The sequence below is a fragment of the Cervus elaphus genome, chromosome 15 (genome assembly GCF_910594005.1).
Source record: "Cervus elaphus chromosome 15, mCerEla1.1, whole genome shotgun sequence".
Taxonomy (NCBI): domain Eukaryota; kingdom Metazoa; phylum Chordata; class Mammalia; order Artiodactyla; family Cervidae; genus Cervus; species Cervus elaphus.
The window spans coordinates 57557464-57580000 of NC_057829.1; the positions used below are offsets into that span (position 1 = coordinate 57557464).

General features: G+C 34.0%; 1 protein-coding gene across 10 annotated transcripts in view; it reads left to right on the forward strand.

The window, feature by feature from the left end:
* The window catches only part of EXOC6 (exocyst complex component 6), a 194767-nt gene that overhangs the window by 63941 nt on the left and 108289 nt on the right, over nt 1-22537 (forward strand). For all 10 annotated transcript variants that reach the window (XR_006345342.1, XM_043925655.1, XM_043925657.1 and 7 more), the window contains exons 7-13: nt 3845-3997; nt 6354-6422; nt 7970-8053; nt 14645-14691; nt 14812-14932; nt 16405-16476; nt 21191-21288. Coding sequence is in view for 9 of the 10 variants with exons in the window: in XM_043925655.1 (XP_043781590.1) it covers nt 3845-3997; nt 6354-6422; nt 7970-8053; nt 14645-14691; nt 14812-14932; nt 16405-16476; nt 21191-21288 (644 nt within the window). In the remaining variant the exon portion in view is untranslated. The remainder of the gene's footprint in view (nt 1-3844; nt 3998-6353; nt 6423-7969; nt 8054-14644; nt 14692-14811; nt 14933-16404; nt 16477-21190; nt 21289-22537) is intronic.

Sequence of the window (22537 nt, forward strand, 5' to 3'; positions counted from 1 at the left end):
TATACCTGTATCAGACTATTACCACAGAAGAGGAAATTAAAATTCAGTATTTGAATTTTTTTCCTGTTTTAATTTCTGACGGATTGTCTATAAACCAGATAATCTCCATTTCTACCTATTGTTTAAGCTTTACATAACATAATAGTCTACGTGTAGACCTGGCGTGCTGCAGTCCATGGGGTGGCAAAGAGTCGGACACAACTGAGCGACTGAACTGAATAGATTGTTTTACCTTGAGGATGTTTTGATTTTATTGATTTTGAAAATTCTTTACCAGAATTGATTTACCTTAAGAAAAATGAAAACTGTATAATAATGTAGGACTTATGAGGATATACAATAATTTTTTTTAAAGTTGTTTCATTTTTAAAAAAATCTGTGGTTATCTGTTTTTTATCTGCAGATGGACCATATCAGATTTTTTTTTTGCTTTTTATTATTTTTTGAGAAAAATCTTATCTCATTTTTTAAAATTATTTTTTGAATTTTCGTTAATTTTTATTGAAGTATAGTTGATATACAAGGTTATATAAGTTACAGTTGTACAATATATTGATTCACAGTTTTTAAAGGTTATGCATGTATGCATGCTCCGTGGTGTCTGACTCTTGGTGACCCCATAAACTGCAGCCCACCAGACTCCTTTGTCCATGGAATTTTCCAGGTAAAAATACTGGAGTTGGTAGCCATTTCCTTCTCCAGGGGATCTTCCTGACCCAGGAATTGAACCTGTGTCTTCTGCATTGCAGGTGGATTCTTTACCACTGAGCCACCAGGGAAGCCCTTAAAGATTATACTTCATTTAGAGTTATTGTATAAAGGGATTGGCTTTGTTCCACACTTCTCTTCAGTGATTCCCAGTTACCCTTTACTAATTCCAAATTCCTCAGCCTGAAACAAAAGCCTCATCTCTGGATACTCCCTCTTCCTGTGTGCTATAGAGGTACACATATCATAAATTTTTTAACATACTGGTTGTTTCTTCTACTTAGAATGCCTCTTTCATTCTTCCCATCTGATGAATTGCTGTTTTTTCTCCCTTAAAACTGACTTACTGTATCACTTTTTTCTGAAAAATGTACTTTCCTCTGTCTCACTACTGCTAGCAAGAGATGGTCACTTCCTCCTCAGTGCATGTGTCTACTATACTTTTCACATGACATTAGAACTGCGTACTTTGTGTTTTTAATTAGACAGTGAGTTTTTAAAGTGAGAGGCTGTATCCTATTTATTTTTACCTTCCTGAAACCTACTAATAGCACTCTGCCTAGCATGAGTTGCACAAGAAGTTTTTTTTTTGGTTTGGAATTTAGAGCTGAGTTTTAGCTTCTCTAGGGAGAATTTTTTTTAAAGTAAAAGACAGCCTTTAAAAAAAAGACAGCCTTGCATTTGTAGTTCTATTGGGAAAGGTGAATCCACTATGAGTAGTTGATATTTAACTAGTCATTAAATACCTAAAATTCATAGTTTGAGTTAACATTTTCATATTGTATTCCCTGGTACACATTTTAATAGTGTTCTTTAGGGGAAAATGGGACTAAATGGTCAAATAAGTTTTGAAAACATGGGTTAAATAAAGTTAAACATATTTCTTATGAATTGTAAATCCCCTAAAAGGGAGATAAAATGTGTAATATTTATCTAACTTGTTTGAGCATAGAACCCTTTTTTCAAGAAATATTTATTGATAATGTGTGAAATGTTAGTTTTGTGCATAGTAGAGTTTGGAAGTGAAGTGAAGTGAAGTCGCTCAGTCGTGTCCAACTCTTTGCGACCCCATGGACTGTAGCCTACCACGCTCCTTGGTCCATGGGATTTTCCAGGCAAGAATGCTGGAGTGGGTTTCCATTTCCCTCTCCAGGGGATCTTCCTGACCCAGGGACCGAACCCGGGCTTCTGCATTGTAGGCAGACGCTTTTATCATCTGAGCCACCAGAGTTTGGAAGCAATGTTCTAACTAAATAATTTTTTACTACAAAAATTGAATATTATAGACAAAGTAAGTTCGGGCACAGAGGGAGAAAGAGAATTCTGACTTTTTTTTCCCCAGTGATAGGTTAATGATGTTAATGGGTGAGAAGGGACAATGATTTTCTTAAGCACAAGCCTCTAGAGCCAGCATCAAGGTTTAGGTGAGGGTAGAGCTAGATTTCTGTGATGTGCATGGCCTGATTACCTGGGAGTAGAAAGATCTGAATAGCAGTAGTGTAGCTCTTAGAGGAAATTCACCCTAAAGAGGCAGTGGGTAAACTGTCTACATGCTTACGGAACAGAGTAGCTACAATCTGACCTCTCTCAACAGAGGGAATGTTCCACTAATATGCATCAAGTACCATTTCCTTCCCCAGGGGATCTTCCTGACCCAGGCATCAAACCTGGGTCTCCTGCATTGCAATTGGATTCTTTATAGTCAGAGCTACCAAAGCATTAATTAGGCATTATATAGTGAGATTAAAATGCTGGAATTAATGCTATAGTTTTTTCAATCTCTGATAATGAGGCTCAGATAGTGAAGTATCACTGAAATGCATAAAAGAAAATATAAGGTTTCTCAATCTATATAAATACTCATATTTGTCAATAATTAAGTCAGTTGTGGGATAATAGTTTCTGCCTTTCAAGTGTTCATAAACTGTGGACATTTTCTGTGGAGAATAAAATAAGCTTGCAACTTGATATCATAGTTTTCTGTGAGGTTAGTAGACATTTTTTTTCTACAAATAATCCATTGGAGTTAAGGCAGCACATTTTATGTATGTTCCAGTATGGTATCATATCTTTTAAATTTTTCTGGCATTTTTAAGTTTATGTCTTTGGTATTCCTCTTAAAAAAGAACTAGTGGTAATTCTTTTATAAAATCTTAACAGTGCTGTAAACCAAAGGTCATTAAAATAATTGAATCACTAGTTTATCGGAGGCTTCCTAAGTGGCTCAGTGGTAAAGTATCCACCTGCCAATGCAGGAGATGCAAGAGACCACAGGTTTGATCCCTGGGTTGAGAAGAGCTCCTGGAGTAGGAAATGGCACCCACTCCAGCATTTGTGCATGGAAAATTTCATAGACAGAAGAGCCTGGCGGCTACAATCCATGGGGTTGCAAAGAGTCAGACACAACTGAGCATGCATGCACATAAATGAGTCAAATTCATTGAATCAAAGAGTGGGATGGTGGTTGCCAGAGGGAAATGAGTTACTCATCTACAGACATAAAGTTTCAGAATGAAATGAACAAGGTCTAGGGAATTCCCTGGTGGTCCAGTGGTTAGGACTCTGGGCTTTCAATGCTGTGGGCCCAGCCTCTATCCCTGGTCAGGGAACTGAGATCCCACAAGATGCGTGGTGTGCCTATTAAAAAAAAAAAAGATGAAAAGCTATAGAGGTCTTCTGTAACTATTATACCTAATATATCAGCTAATATATTATAACTAATATATCAGCAATAATATATTAAATTATTGATATACACATTGAATATGTACACTTAAAAATTGAAGAGAGTAGATCTCATGTTAAATGTGCTTACCATAATAAAATAGAATTGAAAAAAAGAAAGTCAAAGGAAATAATCAAGAGAAGAAATCAGTATAATAGAAAACAAAATACAGTAGAGAGGATCAACAAAGATGAAAATTGGTTCTTAACCTTTTCAAATAAAATTGATAATCCCCTGCAAGTCTCTTGAAAAAAGGAGGGTACAAATAAATCATGAATAAAAAATGGGACATCATTCCAGAGCCTACACCCTCCAGACATTAAAAAGATGAAAAAGTATGAAGAAATTCTTAAACCAGTTTTGACCACAGTATTTTTTCAAATAATCTGAACTTTTCTTTTCCCCAAATAGGCACAGCAGCAGAAAATCTTCACTGTTACTCTGCAGAAGCGAAATAATGTAAAATTTGGAAAGACTATGTATATAAATGATAGAATTCCAGAAGAAAGGAATGAAATTGTATTGAAACATGCATTTGAGGAAGAGGATGAGAATGAAGAGGAGGTGATGGGAATTTGTTTCTTTTTCTATTTTTTGTTTTTATCTGTTCCTTCATTCCTTTCTTTTCTTCCCTTTTTCCTTTCTTTTCTTCCTCCCTCCCTCATCTATTTTTGGGTGGTTTTTTCCGCTTGAGTTGTAATGTCTCTGTGAGTCTTGCCATGTGTAAAGTGAACTTAAGTAGATCACTTTGTAATGAGATTAGAACAAAAGAATCATCTAAAACGTTAGATGGCATAGTGGGCAGATATAGATTATCTATATAAGATATGGATAATAAAATATAGATTATGTCTTATATATAACATAAATAAGATATAGATTATATTTGTAAGCTACAGATAGTTTAACCTAGGTGTTCTGCAATAATTAACAGTAAAAGTATAAATTTAATTTTTTTTGTAGTGATCGCTCATAATTTAATTACTTGTGGCAAACATTTAATTGCATGATGGCTTAACCTTGCCATTTAGACTAATTCTGGATACCCTACCTTTTTTTTCTTTGGTTGGTGCTGAGATAGTACAAAGTAATTTTAGTATGATTAAAGTTAAGTTTTTAATTTCTTAAAAAAGTTTTATTAAGTCTAGAAATCTTGAAATTGTCCTTAAATATTTTCTTTCTTTTATTCTCTATGTTCAAATTCATTCCTTGTCAAATTCATTCATCTTTTATTCTTTCTACAAAGTCATCTGTTGAGCCTACTTTTTATCTTTTCTGTTGAATTTCTTTTGAATTAGTTAATACCATAAGAAGTCTAGTATTCCCAATTGTTTATAAGTTTTGCCTTGTCAATGAGATTTTAAATTCTTTTTTTAAGAACACTGTTAGGGTGTAGTAAGAACCTTTAATTGATTGATTAAAAAGGAACCATATAAATACATGTGTCCATGGCTTCTCTGTGGTTGTGGGAACCACTGAGTGTTCAATGGGTACATTTGCATTATATGCCTTGAGGATGAGTGAATCTGTATGTATTTATGAGTGTGTGTGTATATGTATGTATATGTATGTTAATATTAATATGTATGTATATACATATATTTACATATACAGTGGATGTCTGATATACAGACAAATAAACTGCCTTAAAGGGTTTAATGTCTTTCTAATGTGGAATTAATGTGACCTGAATGGTCCCTTGGAATAAAATAAACCTTTTTAAAATCTGCTTTTTTGTTCTTCTTAATCAATATTCAGAGAATCTCTATCTTTTCTCCCTTGAAATTCAGAATGGTGAAAATGAATCATCTAGTCTTTGTATCTCAATTTTCCTGAATCTGTTTTGTGTATCTTTCAACTGTTGGAAGCACTGCCATCTTCCCCTTCCCCTAAAGCCATACTCTAAGAGAAACTTGGTTGTTTCCCTGTTCTTTCAAATCTATTTAATTATTACTACATTTTATCTTTCATTTTCACTAATAAGTAACTTTATAATAAAAATAATTTAAGTTTACTCAGAGGATTTGTAAGAATAGAAATGTGTTTCTTTAAAAAGAATTTATTTCACAAGTTTGGGAAACTTTATATTACTTTGTTTCTTTCATTGTAAAGTGTCCTTTATTTATTTATTTTTAATAATTTTATTTATTTATTTATTTGGCCATTCTGGGTCTTCACCGCTGCATGAGTTTTCCTCTGGTTGCGGAGAGCAGGGGCTACTCTCTGGTTGTGATGCACAGGCTTCTCACTGTGGTGGCTTTTCTTGTTGCAGAGCTCAGGCTTAATTGCTCCGAGGCACGTGGGGCCTTCCCGGCTCAGGGATCGAACCTGTGTCTCCTGCATTGTCAGGCGGATTCTTTACCACTGAGCCACCAGGGAAGCCCTAAAGTGTACTTTAAAAATATTATTAACGTCTCAGAATCAGGATTCATCTTAAAATTGATGATATTATAGTTTCAAGTGGTAGTGTTTTTTTCTTTTTTAGTGTTCCATAAAATAATAGTGATAATATCTTAAATTTGATGAAATAATGATAAGTGATGCATAAAGGAAGGAACTTCATCTGTAACTAAGTCATACATTTGTGCACTGTCTTTTTCAGAAGCAGTAATTATATATCTAGTTATCCATAGCAGTTTTCTGATAATCTATTAAGCATGTTAAAGATATACAGTCTCCCCACTTTATTGACCTATAACCTAAAATAATCAACAACGATGATAAATATATAAAGCATAAGGTATGAACAGGTGCCAAAACATAATAAAAAGGCATTGTGTTTCTATTATATGCTTTTTATAGTTGATAAATGTTATAACATGAAATCTGTGAATCTTCTTGTCTAATTTTAACTTTATATTATTCAACAGTAGACTAGTAGTTTGACCTATAATTTTAAAAAATTGTTTTATTTTTTCAGGTCTTAACTGTACAAGATCTTGTTGATTTTTCCCCTGTTTACCAATGTTTGCATATTTATTCCGTTCTGGTAAGTATCTTTTGTATACGTGTATATGTGTATGTATACATATATGTGTGTATGCACATATGGGTGCATATACTTATATTATTAAAAAGACATGTGTGCATTTTAGGCCTGCTTTTCTAAAGGCTGACTACAAGTTCATTGAGCTGTAAATCTACATGCAGTATTTATTTGTGAAGTATCCCCTGCATGTGAGGCATTTACTTCTTTCTTCAACTTATGATGTACTTTGAAGTATACTTTTCATGTATATTTAAAAGAACTTTCCATTTCTTCCTTCTTGGCTCTGTACTGTTGTATCACAGTTACTTTTAAATATGTTACTTCCATATTTGTTATGCCAGACTACATTGTTTTCATTTTTGGTTGAACAATTATCCTTTTAAAAATAGCACTATTCTGATATAATTCACATACCAAAACATTTACCTTTCTCAGATACATAGTTTAGTGATTTTAGCATATTCACATGGATGTGCAACCATTACAAATAGTTTCTGAACATTTTATTAGTACAAAAAGAAACTTCTTACGTGTTAACAGCCACTCCTTACTCTCCCCTCACCTCAGTCCCTAACTAGTACTAATTTACTTTCTGTCTCTGTGAATTTGCCTATTCTGGGTATTTCATATAAATGGCATCATCATATATGTGGCCTTTTGTGTTCAACTTCTTTCATGTAGGTAGAAGTTTAAGATATTAATTGAAATTACTCTTCTTTTTTAATGAAGACATTTAAAGTTGTAAATTTCCTCCTAACTAATTCACTGCAGTCTCTGAGTTTTGATGTATTGTGTTTTTGTTTCCATTTATCTCAAAGTATTTTCTAATTTCCTGTGATTTTTTCTTTAACCCACTAATTATTTAATGGAGTTAAATAACTAATTTAGTTTAAATAACTAAACACCAAGATGGAGTTTAATCTCCATGTTGGTGAAGTTCCGTAAAGTTCTTCTGTTATTGATTCCTAATTTAATCCCATTGATTAAATCAGAGATCATATATTGTATGATTCTAGTCCTTTTAAATTTATTGAGGCTTGTCTTACGGCATCACAAATGCTTTATCCTGGAGAATGTTCCATGTAAACTTAAGAATAATGTATACCTGGCTGTTGCTTGATGCAGACTAATGGTAAACCATGTTAGAAACACTATATATTGTCCTGTGGTGAGATGTGCGTAGTTCTTATACAACATGTTCAGAAGTTGAGGCTTGATAGCTAATTTTCTTACTTAGTTTCATTCACTGACAGCCATATTTTCTTTGGTCAATCAAAAATGTATAAAGCCTAAGTGATAAGTTAGGTAACTATCAAATTATTTGAACTTACCTTTAGTTTTCTTAATTGTCATGACTCCATACAAGGTAACTGTCTATGAACTATAATGTGAAAAGCTTGTTCTTGGTAATCAATATGAAATACCATTCCACATTTAATTCTAGTTGTTAGAAGCTGAAAAATGACCCTTATGGGATAAAGAAGTTATCTGTTTAGCAGTGTGTTTGTGTTATGTGTGTTTTTATTACTCTACTGACTTTATTTTAGGGTGATGAGGAAACATTTGAAAATTATTACCGAAAACAAAGAAAGAAACAGGCAAGACTGGTATTGCAACCCCAGTCAAATATGGTAAGTATATAGAAATTTTGAATTGATTATGTTGTCAGTTTTTAGCCTGTTTAATTTCTTTAGAGCATACATTCCACTGCAAATATTTATTGCATACCTACCATTGCCAGTAATTGGTTTAGGTGTGAAGGTTATAGTAGTTCAAATGGATGAGTCCCTTCTCTCATGAACTTACATTCTGTTAGGGAAGACAGACTATAAATAAATAAGACAAATAAATATATGAAATGTCAGGGAGTGGTAACTAGTTTCTGACAGGATGGTAGACTGAGTACCTTAATTAAGTATTCTACTGAAAAAAACAACTAAAGATGCTGGATAAAACATTTTTTAAAATCTTAAATTCTTTTTACATGCACTGAGGATCACATAGGAAAGTATAGTCCTGACAAAGACTAAATAAGTAATCTGAAGGGGCTATGTTTGTGGGATTTTTATCAATCATTCTTAAGAATACATGTATTTTTTGGCTATAAAATTGTGACATATTTGCTGTAGAAAAATAAGGAAAAAATGAAATAAAATAATCCATAATGTAAAAAAACTAAGTCAATGTGAAACTGTTCTATATGTAGGTTATGGTGATACGTATTTGTGAAAGCTTATAGAAGCAGCACATGAAAAAGAGCTTTATTGATGTAACTTATACCTCAGTACACCTAAATATAAGATAAACCAAACAGGAAAACTTAAATGAATTCAAATCCAGACAGGCATAATGAAACACTGTGCGTGGGCCCTAAGTCACTTCAGTCATGTCCTACTCTTTGCGACCCTAAAGACTGTAGCCTGCCAGGCTCCTCTGTCCATAGGATTCTCCAGGCAATTACTGGAGTGGGTTGTCATGCCCTCCTCCAGGGAATCTTCCAGACCCAGGGATTGAACCTGCATTTCCTGTGGCTCCTGTATTGCAGGTGGATTCTTTACTACTGAACCCTGGGGTAAAGCCCCAGTGAAGCCATAAATGTAGCTTTTTCCCTAAGGGGAATCTGCTAAATGGGAAAGCATGAGTTTTAAGGATGTATAAGTATGTAGAAGTTTTAAGGCCAGAGTCACTCAAAGAGGGTGATGAGAAATTCTCTCCTTTGCAAGGCTGAGACTCCAAAGAATTATAGCTCATTATTGGGATGACCTAGAGAGAAAGCCATCTTGCAAAACCTCTCAGGTCCTTCTGCCAAACATACTAAAGAAAATTGCCTATCCCCAGTCCTGGTGCTGAGTGAACAAAGGAAAAAATCCCTGATAATTCATAAGAAGCAGTTCTTAACATGTGTTTGCAATCCAATTTCATTCTACTTGGAGCATCAAAAAAATCTCAGGCTGAAAATTTAAAGTCGTTCCATTTTGATGTTGTCTCCAGGTGTCTACTAGAAGCAAATGCAGATCTTCTCTGAACCTTCATACCAAGTTAAAAAATATCCACAGTTAAATTTTTAATAGGAAAATTAACAACTCATACTCAGAACTAGTTATTGAACAAGTGAGAACCTTTAGAAATATTGACGACAGGAATAAATTGTAAAAGACTTTCAATATTTGAGTTATTAGGCATAGAATATAAAAGTATTTTATATAAAAATATTTATTATATTTAAAGAAAGAAAAGCTTGCCCTTATCAATAGGGTCCATAAACTATAAAGGAACTACCCCAAAAAATGTGAAAAAAATCAAGTAGAACACCTAGTAAAGATTTATTAGCCAAAATGAAAAATTTTGTGAGCAGCTTTTAACAGTTGATCTTAGTTGACCTGAAGAAATTATCTAGCTCAACATCACTCATTATCAGAGAAATGCAAATCAAAACCACAATGAGGTACCATTTCATGCCAGTCAGAATGGCTGTTATCCAAAAGTCTATAAGCAATAAATGTTGGAGAGGGTGTGGAGAAAAGGGAACCCTCTTACACTGTTGGTGGGAATGCAAACTAGTACAGCCGCTATGGAGAACAGTGTGGAGATTCCTTAAAAAACTGGAAATAGAACTGCCATATGACCCGGCAATCCCACTCCTGGGCATACACACTGAGGAAACCAGAACTGAAAGAGACACGTTCATCGCAATGTTCATGTTCATCGCAGCACTGTTTATAATAACCAGGACATGGAAGCAACCTAGATGCCCATCAGCAGACGAATGGATAAGAAAGCTGTGGTACATATACACAATGGAATATTACTCAGCCATTAAAAAGAATACATTTGAATCAGTTCTAACGAGATGGGTGAAACTGGAGCCCATCATACAGAGTGAAGTAATGAAGTAAGCCAGAAAGATAAACACCAATACAGTATACTAACGCATGTATATGGAATTTAGAAAGATGGTAATGATAACCCTATATGCAAGACAGAAAAAGAGTCACAGATGTATAGAACAGACTTTTGGACTCTATGTGAGAAGGCAAGGGTGGATGATCTGAGAGAATAGCATTGAAACATGTATATTATCAAGTGTGAAACAGATCGCCAGTCCAGGTTGGATGCATGAGACAAGTGCTTGGGGCTGGTGCACTGGGATGACCCAGAGGGATGGGATGGGGAGGGAGGTGGGAGGGGGTTCAGGATGGGGAACACGTGTAAATCCATGGCTGATTCATGTCAATGTATGGCAAAAACCACTACAATATTGTAATTAGCCTCCAACTAATGTAAATAAATGGAAAAAAAAAAGAAATTATCTAGATGATATCACAGAGAGCGACTTGAACTCTGATACACTTCTGATAGGTATGAATATTGTAACTATTTGGAAAATAGTTAGACAATTTGTTATAATGTTAAGCAAACACTTATCATATGACCCAGAAATCCCATTCCTAAGTTTTTACCCATAAGAATTGAAAATGCATCTACATAGTGGCTTATATATGAATATTTATAGTAACTGTATTCATAAATGCTAGAAACTAGAAACATCCCAAATGTCTATGAGGTAGTGAATAGATAAACAGATTGTTGTACTACTGCATAATGGAATGTTATGGACTCAGCAGAAGAAAGGGAACTGATACATGCAATGACATGGATAAATCTTTTTTTTTTTTTTTTGAAACAAGTGAAGTGTTTATTAGGAGGAAAAGGAGTATAGTATGTGTGGATAGATACACAGGTGAGCTCAGAGAGAGGGTCCCTGAGTCACTGTCTCATGGCAATTGAAATCACTTATATAGGGCATTTCTTCTGGGTTTCCTTTCGCCAGTCATTTTGATTTGCCTGGTTCACAGTCCATATTTGGTATATCTCAGGATCCTCTTGACATGGATAAATCTTAAAAGCATTACTGGAAGTGAAAAAATTCAGATACAACAAAATTACATATAGTGTAATTTGTGTTATATGACATTTTTGAAAAGGCAAAACTGTAAGATAGAATGGGATCAGTGGTGAAGGGTTAGGGATTGGGCAGAGTGATGCACTACAAGGGGCAGAAGGGGAACTTTGTTATGAGAATTATTCTCTACCTTGATTTTGGTGTGGTTTCACTATGTAAAAAAGGTTAACTTTGCTTTATGTAAATTATAACAATAAATCTGACTTTAAAAATAAAGATAAGAGAAGACCTTAAAAATACCCAGAGAGAAGAGGTTATTTTCAAATAAACAAGACAGTGGAGTATTTTCAATGCTGAAGGAAAAGAACTGTCTACCTGGGATTCTCTATTCAGTGGAACAAAGACAAAGATAGGCATTTTCAGACAAAGAGGAGGAGAGTTTGTTACTGAGACGCCCTTAGAAGGAAAGAAAAGACTGTAGTCAAAAAGAAAGTGATGCCACTGTTTATAATAGCCAGGACATGGAAGCAACCTAGATGCCCATCAGCAGATGAATGGATAAGGAAGCTGTGGTACATATACACCATGGAATTTTACTCAGCCGTCAAAAAGAATTCATTTGAACCAGTCCTAATGAGATGGATGAAACTGGAGCCCCTTATACAGAGTGAAGTAAGCCAGAAAGATAAAGAACATTACAGCATACTAACACATATATATGGAATTTAGAAAGATGGTAACGATAACCCTATATGCAAAACAGAAAAAGAGACACAGAAATACAGAACAGACTTTTGAACTCTGTGGGAGAAGGTGAGGGTGGGATGTTTCAAAAGAACAGCATGTATACTATCTATGGTGAAACAGATCACCAGCCCAGGTGGGATGCATGAGACAAGTGCTCCGGCCTGGTGCACTGGGAAGACCCAGAGGAATCGGGTGGAGAGGGAGGTGGGAGGGGGGATCGGGTTGGGGAATAAGTGTAAATCTATGGCTGATTCATATCAATGTATGACAAAACCCACTGAAATGTTGTGAAGTAATTAGCCTCCAACTAATAAAAAAATTAAAAAAAAAAAAAAAAAAGAATCTACATTTACCTCTTAATAAAAATGAGATGACTATTTAAAAAAAAAAAAAAAAAGAAAGTGATGCCAAATGGAATAAATGAGATGCTAAAAGAAATGAATAGCAAAGAAAGTATAAATATGTGGATAAATCTGTGTTGACTATAGAAAATAATACAGTATTATGGATAGAATTTAAAACAAGATAGAATCTTATCTTTAAAATAAGATAGAATCAAAATGCACAATAACAATAGCATAAATATTAGGGTGAATAGCATAAATATTAGGAAGTTATTAAAACTGAACTGTTTTGGAATTATCCAGAAAAGAATAAAATTATTAATTAATTTTAGAGTTTGATTATTTAGGTATGCATAATGTAATTTCTGTAACCATTAGAAGAACAGAAACAGTATATAGTTAAATATAATTCAAAAAGCTAAAGTTATAAAAAATTCATGTCTTAGAGCTGATAAAAAATGCTAATTTGAATCTATAAATACTTGATAACATTGACTCAAAGTATTTAAAGCAAAATTGCTGCAACTAAAAGGGTAAATTAAAAAATCCATAAGCATTGTGGATGCTTCAGTATCTTATAAGCCATTAGACAGAATAGCAGTAAGAATACAGAACATGTTTAATAATAGACTTATCTAATAGGCTTAAAGCTCAACATTCAGGAAACTAAGATCATGGCATCTGGTCCCATCACTTCGTGGCAAATAGATGGGGAAACAGTGGAAACAGTGGCTGACTTTATTTTTTGGGGCTCCAAAATCACTGCAGATGGTGATTGCAGCCATGAAATTAAAAGACGCTTACTCCTTGGAAGGAAGATTATGACCAATCTAGATGGCATGTTAAAAAGCAGAGACATTACTTTGCCAACAAAGGTCCATCTAGTCAAGGCTATGGTTTTTCCAGTAGTCATGTATGGATGTGAGAGCTGGGCTGTAAAGAAAGCTGAGCACAGAAGAATTGATGCTTTTGAACTGTGGTGTTGGAGGAGACTCTTGAGAGTCCCTTGGACTACAAGGAGATCCAACTAGTCCATCCTAAAGGAGATCAGTCCTGGCTATTCATTGGAAGGACTGAAGCTGAAACTGCAATACTTTGGCCACCTGATGTGAAGAGCTGACTCATTGGAAAAGACCCTGATGCTGGGAAAGATCGAGGTCGGGAGGAGAAGGGGACAACAGAGGATAAGATGGTTGGATGGCATCACCGACTCAGTGGACATGAGTTTGGGTAAACTCCAGGAGTTGGTGATGGACAGGGAGGCCTGGTGTGCTGTGGTTCATGGGGTCGCAAAGAGTCGGACATGACTGAGCGACTGAACTGAACTGAATAGACTGGTGGTCCAGTGGTTAAGACTCAGCACTTTCACTGTTGTGGGCCCAGTTTGGTCCCTGATTGAGGAACTAAGATCCCACAAGCCATGCAGCATGGCCAGAAAAAAAGAATTCTGTTTCAACACCTGTAAAAACACTTTTTAAAAGTACATATTGAACATTGTAAATGTGACAACATACTATGTTATGAAGCAGGTATCAAAACATATCAAACTTTTGTGTCATGTAGACTCTATTGTCTGATCATAGTATTTTTAAGCCAAAAGTGTAATAACAGCCTCCTCCCTGAAAAAAATCCAGATGTTTGAAAATTTTGATCACTTTCATGAAATAAAATACAATATTTGAACTTAATTGAAATATTTCATGTAGTAAGCTCATGAAATTCAAATAATCAAATATTTTCTTTTTGTTAAAATTATGAACAATAGGAAATTGTAGACCATTTCAGAGGAATTTGACTTTTATTATGAATCAGATAAAAAATCATTAGAAGGTTTTTAGCAAACGATATGTTTATTTGATTATTTTTGAAAAGTATTGTTCTGGCAGCTGTCTGGAGAAGAGACTGAGGAAACAAGCCTGAAAGCTTGGAAGGCTAGGTAGGTGAATGATGTAATAGGCCAAGTGAGAGATGTTAGTGGATTGAATTAGCCTGCTGAGACGAAGGTTCTGACTTTTTAATTTGCTTATTTTGTCTCTTTTCAAATGCAAATTCCATGAGGGGTAAGGACTTTTTGTTATTTACCAGTGTATCCCTGTGTCTTAAAATGTATGCTTCTTTTATAGTAGACTATCAATAAATATTTGTTAACAAATGTTGTACTGATTTGGAACTACTTTTATGTTACTGATATCTGTTGTTTTAAATTGATTTTTATTTTTCATTTAAAGCATGAAACAGTTGACGGCTATAGAAGATATTTCACTCAAATTGTAGGGTATGTATCTAATATGGCAACAAATATTATTTTGATATTGTGTTAAATGTCAGAACTAATTATTTTCTATTTAGGTTTGAATTTTGTTTCAACTCGTTATTTTGCAATTGCTGTTTTTAGGTTCTTTGTGGTGGAAGATCACATTTTACATGTGACCCAAGGATTAGTAACCAGGGCATACACTGATGAACTTTGGAACATGGCCCTCTCAAAGATAATTGCTGTCCTTAGAGCTCATTCAGTAAGTTAGATAATTTATGTTACTAAATTTTTAATTCAGTTACTTCAAGAACTTATGAATTGGATAGTGTCAGAAGAAAGTGTACCTTCATTAGGTCTACATTTTTTTGATAATTGTCAGATTTGGAGGTAGTAATGTTAGGCCTTTGTTTGTGTGGTAATATTGAGCTGTGATTTTGCAACTGACTGGGGCTTGCTGAAGACACTTTCAGTCCAGCGTTATAGAAGATGGAGAATTATGCTGTTCTCATTAGTCTCAACTGACCTCTTCATTAGATCACTGAAAAGCACCATGAAGAAAGGGTTTTTAATTATCATTCCACATTCTTTGTTTCCAAAATAAACTCCACCATTAAAACTCAATAGAACTTGTTCTTCAATGTTTATAGCTTATTTGCAGTAGTACACTTATAAATGTCCTAAAAATAATATGCAGTTGTCAAAATTTAAACTCATTTGGAGTAGTGAATCTTTAAGTAATGAAAACTTTTTTATGAAGAAAGGTAAAATGATAAAATATTTTTATAATATGCCTTTTGCAGAAGTAAAAATCATGTTATAAGGACTAGTGAAATTAATAATTTCTTAGTGTGGACTTTTTCTTAGGATAATTTTGGAAGCTTGCCTTCAGTAAAATCTCCCCAAACTTAAAATTTTATAATCTATTATTTAAAATTTTATTATTAAGAATAGAGATTGAAAATATTTTAAAGAAAGATTATTAGTTTAAGTGATACTTAGATTATAAATACATTATATTTTTACTTATCAGGGACATAGATTCTGGGTACACTATTTGTCCAATGACCTACAACTTTTTCTATTATATATAATAAAGAACAATATATTTTATCATGGTTTATATTTAGATCAGCTATGAATATGTAATATTGTAGTATGCTCTCTATTAATTCCATGACATCATGTATGAAATCATAGTAAATGCAATATATCATGTTTAAATCTTACTAAATGCTATTAAAGGAACAAGAGTGAATTTCACTATCCTTTTGAAATTAATTATTTTCCTTTGATGGAGTACTAAGAAAATAAATTGTCACTTAGAAAAATATATTGATTGTATCTCTTTTATAATAGAATAAATAAATAATTGAAAAGTAGAAATATAAACCATTTTTTCAATTTGAAATAACTAGTTCTTTAAAATCTAAAGACTTTTTTGTAAATATAAGCATCGTTGCTTTGACTAAAGTAAGTGTGCGCAAATTTCAGGAAAATTTCTTTTCATATAGTACCTAAAGTGGTTTGTCATGTCATGATCTTTCCCTAAGAATTTTTTAATGAATAGAAGAAGTCAGCTGTGAATTTGATAATCAAGACTTTAAATTTATTGTAAGTCAAGCAAATTTAACGAAAAATTTTCAAGTTTTATTTCTTAGTTTTTAACCAAGTGACTCTGGTGTGTGTGTGTTTGTTTGTGTTTCTACCCCCACTTACCCTTCATTCTCCCAGTCTTATTGCACTGATCCTGATCTTGTCTTGGAGCTGAAGAATCTCATTGTAATATTTGCAGATACTCTACAGGTGGGTGATAATCTGATATTCAGTTAATGGCTATTTGAGCACATAAAACTATTCAAAATATAGTGTAGACCATACTCATTTCTTGTATTGTGGCTTAATGGTAGTAAATTAGTAATAATCAAATGTTTACTTATGTATTGATTTTCTCCTATCATGCAGAACTTTTCATACTACCGCTTTCCTGATTATGAAGATTGGACAGAGATCAGGGAATATCACCATCTGTTAAAATATTGGTCATTCTATTGGAGTAGATATAGTACTTTTGCAGTTAAAAAAAAGTACGCAATGTAGTGGAAAAAACCCTGAACTAGAAATTAGAATATTAAAGTTCTGCCTGAGGACAGTGAACATGAGCTGTGGAATCACAAAGACCCGAGTTTATGTTCAGCTTTTGTTGTTGATTAATTGTATGTTTACAAGTTTTCTGAACTTCAGATCCTCATTTGTGAAAGTGGATTTATTAATTACTAGTTTTCAGAATTGTTTGGAGTTTTAAATGTGATACTGTATATGAAAATAAATGCTAGTTTGAAAGCTGTATGTACTCATTTCTTTCCTAATTTCAGGTGTGCTATGATTGTAAGCATATCACTTTACTTTGCATTTTGGAGTTTTTTTCTTTTTAAAGTAAGATTAAAACTGAATTGTCTGAAAACTCATTGTCTTTGTGGTTATCAGTATCAAAGTTTTGAACTTGTCCCTCATCTTTGATCCACAGATAATACAGAATTGATTAAGTTTTCATGCTTAAACTTATGGGATTTTTGATAAATTTGATTGACTAATAGATGTTTGATTGGTTGATAAGTTTTCAACCATGCTTAAATTTATGGGGTTGTTATGTTTGGAATAACTTTTTGTGAAATATAGACCAGCATTTTCCAAAGTGTGATACTAGTTGTATGGTCAAAAATGTTTAGAAAATGCTGAGTGAAGTAAAAGAGATTTTCTACTAAGCAAGTTTATAGCATACATTTCCAAAGGTAAGGTGATTATGCAGCATTTTCACAACATATCTGACTCTTACATCGTTTTTTTCCCTTAGAGCATCTTTTTGATCTAGAGCTTCATCAAAAGGAAATGCTGGGGCTTCTCTTGTGGCTCAGTTGGTAAAGAATCTGCATGTAATGTGGGAGACCTGGGTTCGATCCCTGGGTTAGGAAGATCACCCTGGAGAAGGGAAAGGCTACCCACTCCAGTATTCTGGCCTGGAGAATTCCATGGACTGTATAGTCCATGGGGTTGCAAAAAGTTGGACACAGCTGAATGACCTTTACTTTTAGGAAATGCTAAACTATTTGTTTTATCACAGGAGTCCATCCTAGAATAATAGTTATCTATTTTATTCTTAAACCTAAGGAGAAGATACCACAAGCTCCTTTAGTAAATTATTTTATTGCCTTATATCTTCATTAGTTTGTATGGCTTATATTATAAAACCAGAATAATTTGGGACTTTTTTTCTTTCATAAATTTTGTGACTAATGTACCTGTAATACTGATCTCTCTGCAAGAAAACTTTAGTTTTATTAAAGACTGCCTTAATACTTGGGGCCTGTTTTTAAGTAACTTGGAGTTTTGCTATCCTTAATGACTCAAAGCATTGCTACTCAAAATATGGTCTGGGGACCCCAGGTCAACAAATTGTTTGTTATGGATCCATAATGAAAAGAAATTTCTGTCATAATGTAGATCAACTGTGTCACTAAAGTACGAACTTTAGCTCAGTTGGTTTTTGTTTTTGGTAACAATAGCAGCATTGATTTATATTCTGGTGTAAACTCTTTCTCTCTCTTTTAAAAACCATACAGACTGTTCTTGAATTGTCATTTTGAGTACAACTGTAGATTCAGTTTTAGATTAAGTATTTGGTATGGTTGCAAGGAACTCTGCAGAGAATCAAAGAGTAGTAGGCAATATTCAGGTTACAGAGGTGTTAAAAAAGCAACATTGATGGATGCATAAACCCTTGTTAATATACCTTTCTAATCTTACTGCTTTGAAATTAAGTTGAGGAAAACAAATCAGTTCTTGCTTATTTAGAAATCATGCAGTATTTTCATTTCACTGAAAATTGACAAGCTGATTATTAGGTAGATCTTACATTGAATTAAATAAATACTGGCTTTTCAAGTTGTACTTAGTAATTGAAAAGTTGAGAGAATTAAAGATGGTCTTTTCTAATTAATCTTTAATTAAAGCATATTGCACAATATTTCATTTTAAAAATTGGCACTTTACCACCCTAAGGGAATTTTTCTTTTTAAAATGTTACTATTTCATCACCTAAAACAAAGCTAACTAAACAATAAAGTGAAAAATCAAAACACAACATAGCATGTTCATAGTTCTGCTTACTGCCTGTTAAGCAAATGAAAAGTAAGCACTTATTGATTCATTCATTAACCTTTTTTGAGCACCTGCTGTGTGCTAACAGCTAGATAATATGATATATATAAAAATCAGTACAACAATAGGGACATAAAGATTCTTGGGTTTAAGAAATTGTTTAGTTGTAAACAAATAAGATGTATAATAAGACATACTAATTTAGTAATGTGTTAAAGAACTTTGGGCTCTTGGAAGATATAATGATAACTTTGATTCCAGGAGTTGGGAAGGGTTATACGGAAAGTTGAAATGTGAGCTGGATTTTGAAGGAAATGTGAGTTCAGCAAGTTAGATATGAAGGAAGAGGCATTAATGACAGGTAAATAGCATGTGTCAGTTATAGGTAACTGACTATACTATGTCACCATAGTATAGTATGGTGTACTTTGGCCACCGGATGCAAACAGCTGACGCGTTGGAAAAGACCCTGATGCTGGGAAGGATTGAAGGCAGAAGGAGAAGAGGGCAACAGGGAATGAGATGGTTGGATGACATCACCGATTCAATGGACATGAGCTTGGGCAAACTCCGAGAGATGGTGAAGGACAGGGAAGCCTGGAGTGCTGCAGTCCATAGAGGCACAAAGAGTCGGACATGACTTGGCGACTGAATGACAACAGCAAATAGTATGGTGGGCATGAGACTGGCTGACCAGCTTGGTGGTGTTAGAAATTGTAATGTTTAAATGTAAGCAAAGAAGGGTAGAGAGTGGTAATGAAACTGATTAGGTAGTTTTAGCCAGATTGTGGCATGTCTTATGAGACTTTAGTAAGCCTTCTCTAGGGGAATGGTATGATCAGATTTGCACTTTTAGTTGATAATTTTATGAGTTGGCAATAGAGTGAGTTGAGAGAGACAGATGGTTGGAATTTCAGTTTAGAAAGCTTTTACAGTTATCTAGGCAGGGGATGTTAAGGACCTAAAATAAAACAGTGGTACTGGAAAGATTTCTGAAGAAAGAAAGGTAGTAGATGATGGAGAAAAATGATAGGTTTGAATGAAATTTGTAAAGGAGGCAAAATCAAAAGAATCTGATGAGTGATTAGATGTTTGTTTTGGGGGCATTTAGATGACATTTAGGTTTCTTTCCTGATAAATTGGATTGATGATAGAACTATTAACAGGAATAGGAAGTAGGAAGAACACTTGGTTTAGTAGGAAGATATGAGTTTAATGTGCTTGTTGGTGGACTGGAGATGTCTAATAGCTGTTGGAATTAAATATTTAGAATTTATAGAGACATAGCTAGAGATACAGATTGAGAATAGTCAGTGAATGTAGTGTTTGAAGTCAATTGACTTGAAATTGCCCTTGAGAGCTAGAAGAAAAAATTGAAGGATGGAGATAGAAGAATAAAGAATCCAGAAGGATTACTCATAGATAAAAGGAGAACAAGGAGAGAGAGTAATATTACAGAATTCAAAGCAGAGGAAACAAAAGTAAGATAGAATGAGAGATCATGAAAATTTCTATTTAGGATATACTCTGTGATATTATTGACAGCAGTTTCAAAAAAGGAATAGAAGTGGGAGTTAGATTGTAGTAGGTTTGGCTAGGGAAGGACAGAGGAGGCAGCTGCAGGGCACAGAAAATCGTAGGAGGGCTTTTTTGTTTCCTTTAGTTCTCCTTTTAAAGATGGGAGGCAATTTAGCAAGTTTCTTTAGTGAAGAGAAAGGAAGTAGTGGAAGTTAAAAATGCAACAGATTGAGTAGCTAATCCATGGAGCAGTTTCTGAAGGAGGAGATAGGATCAAGACCAAAGACAAAGAGGTGAGCCTTGAAGGGGAAGAGGGACAACTCTGATGTGAGCAGAAATGTTTGGTCCTAATATGGGTATGATTTCAGTGGATTTGGAGTTGCAAAGGAATAAAATTTTTGAGTATCTGTTTGATAACTTTTCCCTGTACTACAAAGTCAGCACTGAATTGAAAGTACAGTGTTTCAGACAGAATGTATTCTCTTTTTTTCTTCTATCTTATTTAGAGACTGCTTCCCAAGACGCAGTTACGTGGATCAGTAATCTTGAACTTTTCCTCCAATTCTGACTTGTAATACTTTTTAAGGTTAACAGTGTAATCCAGACTGAAAAGAGAGAGAAGAAATGGAAAAATAATTCCAGCTTCATAAAACTTTCTAGACTCTTTTTTTAACTGGTGCAACTTAGTAGAAAGTCAAAAGAATATCATTTTTTCATACTGTTCAGATGGCATACAATTTGATATAATGATCACTTCAAACAGTTCTCTAGTATTCTGAACTTTTAAAAATGAATGTCTTTATTTATTTTACTTGTTTATCTGCTTTTTGTGTGTGTGTTTTAGGGTTATGGTTTTCCAGTGAATCGACTTTTTGACCTTTTATTTGAAATAAGAGATCAATACAATGAAACATTGCTTAAGAAATGGGCTGGAGTTTTCAGGTTAGTCTAAGCCATGGTACCTTAATGTAATTTTAAAAAATTGCCAAATGATGAAGTAATTGTTTTTGCATTTAGCAATAAAATTGCTTATAGTTATATTTTTATTGTGGTAAAATATGTGTAACTTAAAATTTACTATTTTAACCTTTTATGAATGTATAGTTCAGTTACATTAAGTATGTTCACACTGTTGAAACCATCACTACTGTTCACCTCCAGAACTTTCTTATCTTCCTAAACTGAAACTCTGTACCAATTAAACAGTACCTCCCAATCTCTTTTTCTTCTAGTCTGTCCCTAGAAATCACCATTCTACTTTGTCTTTGAATTTGGCTACTCTAGTTACTTCATATAAGTGGTTTGTACATTTGTTTGGGTTTTGTGTCTGAATTTGTTTGTTTTTTTTGGTCTGGTTTATTTCACTAAGCATAATGTCTTCAAGGTTCATCCATGTTGTGTCAGAATATCATTCCTTTTTTAAGGCTAAATAATATTCCATTGTGTGTATCATGTTTTATTTATCCATTCATCTCCTTATGGATATTTGGGTTGTTTTCACCTTTTGACAATTATGAATAATGCCACTATGAACACTGACAAACAGTTATCTGTTTGGGTCCCTGTTTCAGTTCTTTTGGGCATATACCCAGAAGTGGAATTGCTGGATTATATGGTAAATAATTTTGAGGAACCTCTGTTCTGTTTTCCACAACGGTTGCACCACAGGTTCATGACTTATTTCCAGCCTCTCATTAAGATGCCAGAGCCATTTATCAGTTAGATATTCATTATCTACTACCCAAACCATATCCTTCTCTTGTGTTCCTTACCTCTGCAAATGTCTGTGATGAGGTGAGATATATATCATTTGTCCATTTGCCTTGTCTAGAAACCACAGATTCATTAGGATTATACTTTCCCTCATAATCATCATTTAGTTTGTAAGTCCCATATATTCTACTTCTTAAAAACTGTTTCTGCCACTCCCTTTCTGCCTCCACAAATACAGCTTTAATTCAGATCCTCATCACTCTTTATTTGGATCATTCAATCTTTCTACCTGGCCTCTCTCTGTTCATTATTGTCTTTTTCCTTGTTTTTCCTCCACTGTGTGAAATTCATCCTATGATATTTGTCTGCCTAAAACCTCAGATGATATTCCATTGCCTATAGGATAAAATCTGGATCTCAGTTTGTCCACCTGCCCAGCCTCATTTTAAACCATGTCCCTTGCATATTTTATATTCCA